The 11179-nt window shown below is 33.6% G+C and overlaps 1 protein-coding gene across 4 annotated transcripts; it reads right to left on the reverse strand.

The window, feature by feature from the left end:
• Nucleotides 1-835: 835 nt before the first annotated feature.
• On the reverse strand, nucleotides 836-9302 carry LOC109218940 (nuclear pore complex protein NUP98A-like). 4 transcript variants are annotated; one of them, XM_019383335.1, is made up of 12 exons: nucleotides 9159-9302; nucleotides 7217-7321; nucleotides 6548-6715; nucleotides 5020-5232; nucleotides 4616-4825; nucleotides 3866-4536; nucleotides 3586-3649; nucleotides 3451-3493; nucleotides 3087-3222; nucleotides 2498-2614; nucleotides 2160-2325; nucleotides 836-1574 (listed from the first exon to the last, which is right to left on the reverse strand). In XM_019383335.1, the coding sequence occupies exons 1-12, from the start codon at nucleotides 9193-9195 to the stop codon at nucleotides 1003-1005; spliced, it is 2502 nt and encodes an 833-aa protein (XP_019238880.1). In that variant the 5' UTR covers nucleotides 9196-9302; the 3' UTR covers nucleotides 836-1002. The 4 variants fall into 4 exon arrangements, with proteins under 4 accessions (XP_019238880.1, XP_019238882.1, XP_019238881.1 ...); XM_019383337.1 differs by lacking the exons at nucleotides 7217-7321; nucleotides 9159-9302 and adding an exon at nucleotides 5359-5565 and having other exon boundaries at nucleotides 6548-6634; XM_019383336.1 differs by lacking the exons at nucleotides 7217-7321; nucleotides 9159-9302 and adding an exon at nucleotides 5359-5840 and having other exon boundaries at nucleotides 6548-6622.
• Between the last annotated feature and the right edge of the window lie 1877 nt (nucleotides 9303-11179).

Consider the following 11179-nt stretch of genomic DNA (forward strand, 5'->3'; position numbering starts at 1 on the left):
ACACACAAAAAATATCATTAGCTTATCAAGTTATCTATTGATCTAAAAATGATTTAGCACTGGATATAACAAACTATCTATTTTACATAGATTTTGTTTTTTGGAAAGGTATTTTTTTGGTGAAACAAACACAGTAATTTAATTTCAAAAGTTTTGCAAAAAACTTTCAAACTTTCCAACCAAATCGAAGAGATCTCTATGCTGACTGCAGTTGAAGGGAAGCCAACAAGTTTGTTCAAGAGATTTACAGACCGTTTTGTTTTATGCGAATTTGTTCTATTTTCTCGTTCAAGCAGGTTTTATTAGGTTTATATTTTTGAAAAATATCTTTTCTCCCAAAACCAAATCCAAACAGTCAAAAAGAAGAAACTATGAAAAGGTTATAAAACCAGTTATTTCGAAATTATATTCAAACAGATATACTCATATTTTTCATTTTTATGTGACATTCTTTCTTTTTTTAACCATTTTAAAAAAGAAAAACACCTTTTTTATATTCAAAATAGATAACTATATAGTATAAACTTTCAATGTTACTCTTAATGTCATAATTATATAGCAACATAAATTTCACGAATTGTTTTAGGGCCATATGTTTCAAAAGGTCAATTCCTTTTGATATTGTGCTTAATCAAACACTTTGAAAAACAAATACTCACTGTTTTTCATAAAATAAATCAAATGGTTCGAAAGTCTTCAAGAAAACATCAAGGTAATTATGATGTTGCTAGTTCAACAAGATCGCCTTTATAACATTTGGGCACGTTTAGTTGCTGATAAGATGGATATCTATCGATTAGTAAATAAATGAAGTATAAATGAGATTATAACATAATTATACTGCAAATATGGTAAAATATACATTACTGGGAATAGTAAATGATCAGAACCATTGAACAACATGAGAAAATTGTATAATATACTATCAGTTACAATTGAACTGATAGACCTTAATATTACCAAAACCAAAACACTGTACTAAAGCAAAAGCTGTAAACTAATCTAGAAGTGTGAGACCCTAAATTTCCACTGCCCTTCCACTGGATCATAAGAAACAAATTCTGCACTTTGCTCCATTGCTTTCTTAACAAGCATATCTCTGTACTTGTTAACCACTGGTCCATCTGTGTACTCCTTCGATTTGTTGATGCATTTGACATTAAGGAGAGTTATCTCAGCTGGCTTGTTGAGGCCTTGTCCGACCGGAGGTTTCTTGCTCTCATCCATATAGATGATTACCTCACGACGATTAAAATAGACAGCAGAATCAAGATCAAGATTCCGGACATCTGTTTCTCCCAACAACTTGATGCTTCCATAGTCATGTCTTCCTACCACAAAGTCCTTCACGTGGCAACAGAAACCAGGATCTTCCTTCTCCTTTGATATCAATTCCTGCATAGGAGGAACTGTGTAGTAATCAGCGAGTTGGAGCTTGGGCATTATGGCGTCAACATCCTCACTTTCAAGTGAAACTTGGACACAATGTCCAGATTTATCATAATGCATCTTCTCTTCTGGAGCTATGTTAGGCTTGTCGCAACTGTCATTAACCTTGACTCCATCGTCCATCCCTACATTTTCACAAAAAAAGAAAGAAAGAAAAGGAATTTAGAAACTTGAAAAAACTAATCAAGTAATAAGCAATTCAATTACACTATAAACTAGAATATGCATTGATGTCTACAGACGTGGGAAAATGCTCCAGACTTCAAGCAGATAAATATAGCTATATATGGAGAACAGATAGTGTTACTGCCTCTATATATATCTGCTTGAAATTTGTATACAAACGATTTTCCCTTTTCTCTTGCTTTTTCATGTAAATTACGTTTACTCCCATTGCAACTCTAATAGCAAGTCAACTTCTTTATATATCTTAGATATACTCAAAAATAGATAACAAAATCTAATCTGTGAAGTTATTTGGTGCTAATTTGAACTATTAGAGATTCAGAGTTTTGAACTTATGATAATTGATATACGCATCTCCAGCTGAACAATAGTTTCGAAAGCTAAATGTCTCAATCTAACAGCCTCTTGGTGAAAAATAGATTTTGATTTTAGTGTTGAACATGTTTTGGATTTGATCAGCTCCTATATCTAATAAAAGAGGTGAAAGGAAGGCATGCAAAAGTACATTAATAAAGAAAGCTTACCATCCGCGGATGCATGCTTCAGTTGAGACAATCTACATGAATCAGAGCCCAAAGGAAATTCTCTAGTGGTAGGACGAACCCAATCCCTTGGATTTTCCCTTGAAATGATCACATTTTTGTTGCTTACTATGCCAGAAGCGTTTTCTTTATCCATAAAAAAGGGAACCTGCATAAACAGAAATTAATAGTCCTGTTAGATTTTCCAATATTTTATTTTGAGCTGATAATTGAATACCAATAACTTGCATTTTGCATATGATCTCTTTGCTTTTTTCCCTACACAAGCATCTATTATTGCACTCTAGATTTCTTTCCAGATAAACAATACTACTTCTCACCTTTGGTTTATCACTAGTAGGATTGTATTTTTGAGGTGGCAACCTATGCCGACTTAGAGATGAATGTCGAATTATCAACGAGGATCTCCGTCTGACCGGAGCAGTTTTGTCAGAAACCTGTAATTGCAACCAAAGAGAATTGTTCATAAGAACCTACAACATCTATTTTCACCTTAAACAGACAATATGACTTCAAAAATCATGGCTATAAAAACATAATAAAGCTGATACTTATTAGGGTCTGATTGGAACTTGGACACTTATTTTGTGCATGCTCATTGGAGAAATACTGGAAATTATTATTCACACCTATTTGATGCAATTCTGGAAATTATTATTCACACCTATTTGATGCAATTAAACAAATGAAAAGCCAAAGCCAGAATCTAGAGGCCAGATCATGCTTAGGGAGGTACTTCTACCTTGGTAGGAAAAAAATAATGAATGCAACATACTAAAAGTGAAAAGAATCTTATTGCGAATGAGCATAGAATGAATGACCATACAAGTTATTTTAAAGAGGCATACTAGTATGATACATTTTGGAGACCAATGAACACGTCCAGAAGCGTAGGTTAATTAAACTTACAGGTAAGCTTGATATTCCATACTGCACGGATGTTGCCGAATCTGGGCGTCCAACGAATACCTGGACTGCAGGTTGTGTTTCAGAAGGAACCATAATTGGTGATGGCTGCAATCCTGTGATGCTTGGAGAGTAAGACCTGAAAACAGGTTAAGGTATCAGCTAGTGCATAAGCAAGAAGTAATACAAGGATCACAAAGGAAAAGAAAAAGAGAAAAAGAAGATGAATAAAGGCTAAGACAACAACTGTAGATTACTTTTTACTAAAGCAGCAGAAATCAAAATAATGACAGGTAATTCTGAAAGCCAAAAGTAGGCATTTTAACAAGAGAACAAAACAAAAGGATAGCTAAGTTTGATTACTCACTGTTGTACATTGATACCCGGATGACCAACTCCTTGTCCATTTTCTGAAAGAAACAGCAGCCAGGGTGGGGATTAGTTGACATGGATTGTTAATCCAACATATTATCAATGTGAAGAAACATTGTGAAGTAAGTACCTGTCAATAGCTGAGAAGAGATGGCGGGTGAAATCCTTGCTTCAATATTAGGAGTCCTTTCTGGCTGCAGAGGAACAAAGAACAGTGGATGCAAATCAACTTAAACGTACAACACCAGAAAGAATTATTCCACTACCCACAACAGAAGTGGCCAAACTTTTTTTTTCTCTCCTTTTCTCCACCGAGACCACAATGTGGGATATAATTTATTTACAACAGAAAGCAAATGGCACAGGTATATAAATAAGATCTAATTCCATACAGGTTGAGAATCACTTACAGTAATTTGAGTAGGAGCAAGTGGAACGAATGTGGGAAACAAAGAGGATGGTGTGCTTGGAACATTAAAAAGGCTTGGTAAAGTAGGCTGCAACTGCCAGGATGATTGAGCTGGTGCTGTAGTCGAGACAGGAGTTGGAAGAAGGGATGGCGGTGATACAGTAGGTAAGGTGGGCAAGTTAAAAGGAGAGAAAGAGCGATTCTGATCAAAATGATGGGCTGGGGAAGGTGAGACCAAACACGGAGAAGTAGTAGATGGTGGAGACAATAGAACAGAAGACGTTGATAAAGCCCATGGATAACATGACGGAGAAAAGATGGAGTTAGTGGAAGAAGTGGAAGCCGCTTTTAAAGGTGCAAAAGGGCTTGAATTGGTCCATGGAGAAGAAGAAACATCTGAGTTTAAGAATGATGTTTTGGGGGGAAATATATGGGAAACAGTTGACTGCTGTGACTTTGGAAATAATGGGGTAGATGAAGTTGTGCTAGAATTCTCATTTGGTAGTAAGTCAATCCCTGGTCTTTTCAAGGCAAATGGATTTGGACAATGAGAATAAAAAGGTTGATCAACAGTCGATGGGTTAAATACTGGTGATGTGAAAGGCCTTGATTTGTCAATGACACCAAATTTAGATGTGCCTGAAACACCAAATATAGAAGCACATGTCTGACCTGCAAATTCGCACATGAAATATAAAGCTAAGGTAGAATTGCTTGTTATTTAAAGATAAAGAAAACAAGTTTAGCGTACCTTTATCCCCTAACTGATAGTCCTTAAACCTCAACTCTTCGTGGCTTTTATCTTCATAAGTCTGCATGCCACAAATGGATTGAATCTTTTCCTTGCTCTCTTTCTCTTTAGTTGCAGTGTATGATGCCATTCTACTTCCTTCCTTATTAATACCGAAAGCTGACTTTCCAAAATCAGAGCTCTTGAGCAATGGTGTAGTAACTACTTTACCTGGATTCCAAATTTGATCAAGAAATCGATAAATATTTAATAAAAGTTCAACATAGACTTCAGAGCTATATGGAGCATGTAGTAATGCACATTGAATGGTATCTTATCTTATATCAAAACAAAATTCTCCCCCCAAATGTTGAATAATCTGCTCTAGTACCTGAGAAATACTTATAATGTAAACCTTTGCTCACCTGGCGTGGATACTGCTGGCTGGCCGAAGGAGTAGGAACCAAATATTGAGGAGTCTGAAACACTGGCATCTCTGGACCACAACAGAGGTTTATAGGCCACGCTATTACCTTCATATTTCTTTCCAAATGTTGGTAAAGTGGACGACGAGCCCAGAGATTTGCCTTGTGTTTGAAAAGCTGTAGCATTGTTTGTTGCATTAAAGGATGTGGTTCCTGCAGTTCCAGAAGCAGACTGAATTGATTTCTCTAATCACTAAAGACAACTACAAGCATCAGTAGCAGGCATGAGATTGGTTGAATAACTTCTCGGGAAATAGTAAAGCAAGAAACATTACCCACCATACTGAGATATTGCAGTTATTACTAACATTTGGAAAAAGAGTAGAGCTCTATGCCACTTCATTGCATAGATACTTTTCCCAATGGAGCAGATTTATTTTTTCAACCAATTCCATATACCACCTCACTGCTCTGTCAAAGAAGAAATGGTAACTCTGCTTTCATGAAATCGGCAGTATTAAGTATAGCATCTGTACCAATCCTCACCTGCGCCATAGGCGACAGAGAATATTATGTTATAAGATTTAGTAGATAAACCATGGAAAAGCATAGTCAAAAGGTGCCTTTAGTTCATTCGCATGCAACAACATCCAAAATAGCCTGAGTGGTCTTTCTTCTGAGTGGAGATTTCAGTGTTGTCAAAGGCGCGCTTAAGCCCTGAAGCGAGGCTCAAAACATGTTGAGCGCTTCGCCTCGCTTTGTGGGCGCTTTAATGTCGCATCAAGGCTCTAAGACATACTTTCTTGTCAATGAGTGTAATCCTGAAAAGGCGATATTAAACAATTGATATTCACTTTATCGTAATTTTTTTTCAATTTCTTTGTCCATATATTTGTGATTCATGCCTATAATTATTAGTCTTGGACTACATATACATATTTTTACTTTTTCTCCAGCTGCGCCTTTTTTCTTTAAAGCTCACGCTTTATTTGCGCTTTGCGCTTAAAGCCCCAACGGACCCTAGAGCTTTTTTGCGCTTTTCGCCTTTGATAACACTGGTAGATTTGGACAGAGATGGGGAAGAAAATTCATTTGATAAGACATAATAATACAAAGGGGAGCCTTGGAAGTGACCTATAGGTCACGGGTTCGAACCATGGAATCAGCCACTAATGCTTGCATCAGGGTAGGTTGCTTACATCACACCCTCTTGGGGTGCGGCCCTTCCTCGGACCCTGATGCTTTGTACACCAGGCTGCCCTAAGACATAATAATGCACCGTAATCAAGCTAGAGACGCAATTTAACTGCAAAAAGTTTCACAAAGAAGAAAAAAAACGTGTTGATGATATGGTGACAAGTGACTTTTTCTGAGAAAATTGCAGAACGAAATATTTTTGGATTGGATATGATCAAGCAAGCTGAAAATTTTCATAGCAATACGCAGATTGTGGGATTTTCTTGGAGAAATCAATCACCTATTCCAAAATCATTATGCATAAATAATCGAGTGATATTAAAGTGTTTACCACCAAAAGACGTTGAACTTCCAAAGGGAGAAAGTAGTGATGCTGATGAGGTCGCTCCACTACTTCCAAACCATTGTGGCACAGAAGGATTACCATTAGAGTTCTTAATCTGTTGAATTCCAGATGTAGAACCAAAAAGATTGATGCTGCTAAATGACGGGCTTGAAGCTGTCAAAAGAGAGAAAACAGTCGATCACTTTGTTAATTATGTAACCAAGGAAGTTGTTCTACAACTATCACAATCAACCAGGAGAAAAAGTAGCCCAAGCATAAAACATACAGGAAGAAGACAATCATGCTATGTAATTAGAGGGGGATATAGAACGGGGTTCAACCCATAATTTTTTTGTTCAAACTATGTATACATATGCAAAAAACATTTAGACACGTATAATAAGATTATCACTAACTATAGATTCTAAATTCGCCTATGACTATGTATATATTGTGATAGCAGTTAAATCCACAGAAGATGAATGAATAGTCTATTAGTGTTACGATTGATGCTTGACAAAACTTTAAGAAGGAACCGATTAGACTAGGAAAGATTGCACAAAGCTTTAAAACTTTAATAATCTATCTATCTAGTCCTTTATATTCAAGTTGAGAAATCAATCGCCTATTCCAAAATCACTGTGCAAAAAAGAAAAGAAATAATCGAGGTTTTACCACCGAAAGAAGACGGTGAGGTTCCAAATGGCACAGAAGGATTCCCATTCTGTTGAATTCCGGATGTAGAACCAAATAGGTTGCTACTGCTAAAGAGGCCTGAAGCTGTCAAAAGAACATGAGAGAAAACAATCAATGACTATATTAATTATGTAACCAAAGAAATTGTTCTACAAAAAAATTATAATCAACCAGGAGAAAACATAGTCGAAACATAAAACAAACAGGAAGAAGACAACTATGAGAAATCATACTACTATATGTAATTAGAGGAGGATATAGGACGATTCCTGTGGGTTCAACCCACTGTTTTGTGTATAAATATGCAAAAACTTTTAAAGTACATACATACAATAAGATTACTCTCATTCTGAAGATTCTGAATTTGCCTATGACTATATAAATAATGTGATAGCAGTTAATAGTTCTTGACAAATTTTTAGGAAGAGGTAAAATCCCAAATCCAAATACCAACTCAATAGCTAATTTTGGGCCAAAATCTTTACAAACATTAATAATATACATATTTTTCCAAAATAAATTTAGGAATGATGTTTTGAAAACGTACGTCACACATTTTCATCTTCAAACCAACTTTCACCCAAATCAGATTTTTCAAAACAAATTTGGGAATCTATAGCCAAACACTAGCTAAGAGTGTGTTTAGTACGAAGAAAATGTTTTCCAATTTTTCAAATATTTTCGTCATTAACTCATTTTTCTCCTATTATAGAAAAACGGTTTCCCTATTAGAAGAATGGAAAACATTTTTCAAAACTACTTCTCAACCTTCTGTACCCTATTCCCCATCCCCACCAACCAAATCCACACCCCACCACCCCCCACCCGAACCCAACTCCAAACCCCGCCCCGCCCCCACCTACCCACTCCACCCCATCCACCCCCACCCCACCTCACCTAATAAAATATTATTAATAGTTTTCTTTTTCATGTTATAGATAGTTTTTTTTTCATTTCAACAAATGAGTATTTTTTTCAATCATATAAAAAGTAATTTTTTCATTTTAACCAAAAAAAATACTTTTTTTTCATGTAGAAAAATTATTTTTTTTCATTAAAAAAAAAAGTTATTTTCTGATGTAAAAAAAGTTTTTTTTTTGTCATTTCAACAAAATGAGTATTTTCTTTTATGATGTACAATAGGTATTTTATTTTATTTTAATAAAATGAGTACTTTATTTTCATGTTGTCGAAAGAGTACTTTCTTTTCCAACCAAAAAAAGAGTATTTTTTTTAGTTATTGAGCATCAATTTCAACGTTATTTTTGCGTAAAAAAGTAAAGCAACACATTAGTTCCTTTGGATTTGTGTGAATTTTTAGAGACTCGGGGGAAGGGGGAGGGGGAGGGGTGAGGAGAGTAGTATAAAAAAATATTTTCCTAAAAAAAATATTTTCTACTTTCTAACCAAACACTAGAAACTCACCCGTCAAACAAGGGAAAATAAGTGATAAAATCACTCATTTTCCATGAAAACATTTTCCCTTTCGTACCAAACACACCCTCAGACTTGGAAAGATGCTCAAAGCTTTAAAACTTTTGTTACTGGTCTTTTTGTTTTGTGTATATAGTAATATACCAGCAATTATTCGCATCATTCTACTCCGCTGAAGACGAAAGCTGCTGAAACTTGACTAGCTTTTGGACATAGATTTGGTTGAAACTCGAAAAAATAGTTTTTGAATTTTGAAATATAAAGTTTTGTTTATTAAAAAAAACGTAGGCAAATCTATGACCAAATGGGAGTTTATATTATACTATTAAGTGTTTATCAATATATAAGAACTCATTCTTGTTCATAAATATCAAGGATATGGAGAAACCGCATAAACTTTCAACTTAGAATTAAGTTAGAACCAACAGAAATAGAGGAGGAAGAAAAGCAAGCAAACGTAAGAGCAGAAAGAATAAATTTCACTTACATGGTGCGGTATTATTTTTAAAGGAAAACATCAACATGTTTTGAAACAGAGATATATAGCAAAGAGCAAGATCACTGGTATATTCTCCTTATATAAGTTAAAAGTGGAATGTTGGAAAAGACAATGGCCGTATGGGAATAAGGAAACATGATCGTATATATAAATAGAGAAGAAGAGTAGTTAGTTGCATATTATGTACGCTGACTTTAATTTTAAGCCGAGTAACCGTACGTGTAGCTTACTCTTAAAGCTACTCGGTTCTCCCTCTCACATATCATGCCAAAATTAGCTAACCCAACAAAATTATCCTAATACAATTTGGTATTATCTTTATTGTTTGATTGTCATTCCATTATTCGTATAATTAATGCAGTTTTAATTTGTACCACATTTTGTATCAGTATTAACTTATACACTTGATATAACATGCAGGGGCGGCTCAACTACAATAGTGGCCTAAAGCCAAAATTATTTATGAGGCCTTAAACTTTTATTTTTTTATTTTTGGGATTCAAAGTTATTAATTAATATTTTATAATCAAATTCTTTGTAATAATCCTTTTCTTCTAAAAAAATACTCTCTCATATTTATTAATTAATTTTTTATTATTAGTTAAAAAATCAACAGGAGCACCTTTAAGAGATTATATCAAAGTTTCAGTTGATCTCATTTGCTTTTTTGAGTTTTGATCAAAATTCATATTTTTTAGCTGATACTCTAAATTCTAGCTAGTGTATAACAAAAAATTAATATACTATATAGAAGATATCATGTTGAAACATAACAAAATTTTATAACAATAGTATCTTATTCTAAAAATTATAACTTAATATTCTCCGTGTCTCAAATTATGTGACACTTTTGTTTTCGAGATTCAAACTTCTTGATTTTGACTGTGCATTTAGATATAGAATCTTTAAATTTTTTAAAATAAAACTTACATACTTAAAAACTATATAAAAGTACTATAAGTCACAAAAATTAATTATTTGTAATATTTAAAAAAGACATATAAATAAATACGATCAAAGTATAATTTATTTAACTCTCAGAATCCGAACACTGTCACTTATATTGGGATGAAGGGAGTAATTGATATAAAGATGAATCGGGTTTTTTTTGTTTACTTTAATACTTTAAAACTTTCAAAATAATAAAATAAATTATGAATTAAGCTATAAAATTAATTACTACATAAAAATTTTGGGCCCTTAAGAGCTTGGGGCCTAAAGCAAATGCTTTATTTGCTTGGCCCTTCAGCCGCCCCTGATAACATGGGATAACTAATACTAATATGGAACTTTGTTTCACGTAATTCATTCGAGAGTCAAACGAGTTTCTCTTTTACTATATTTTTTTTATATGCCTTTTAAATATTTATTTATTGTAATGTATAGTACTTTTATGTAGTTTTGTAAATTTTATTTTAAAAACTTAAAGATTTTAGGTCTAAATTACAGTTAAAATTGAGAAGTTTAACTCTCGAAATCCCAATCATATCGAACAAATTAGGACGGAGGGAATAATACACTAATTATTATGGCGTGAATTCTTGCTTTAAGGACAAATTCATTGAGTCCATTACTCAAATGGTCACTCAACTATCCCAACTTATCTCCTTAAGTCACTTTTCTTTCACTTGTAACAACAAAATCACTGAACTATGCCTGTTGCACTCAGAAGGTCACTCAACCAGATTTTCCAAATTTTGGAGTGTCAAATACCTATTTTACCCTCTAAATTATAAACATTTATCCTCTTTGTTATTTTTTTAAAACTTTTTAAATTATGATTTTTCCCTTTTTAATTTCCATTATGAACTTACCTATAGAATAAATAAATATTATTTATAAATTAAAAAATAAAAAGTATTTAAGCATATATAATGCCGAAATAACAAAATAATGAGCATAGTTAAAAAATTAATTAGAATAATTTATTAGTAATAATAATTTTAGTATTAGCAACAAAAATTCAAAAATTTATTTACACAATTTCAGAATGAAAGAAAATAATGGTT

This window comes from Nicotiana attenuata, unplaced genomic scaffold, assembly GCF_001879085.1.
Source record: "Nicotiana attenuata strain UT unplaced genomic scaffold, NIATTr2, whole genome shotgun sequence".
Classification (NCBI taxonomy): Eukaryota; Viridiplantae; Streptophyta; class Magnoliopsida; order Solanales; family Solanaceae; genus Nicotiana; species Nicotiana attenuata.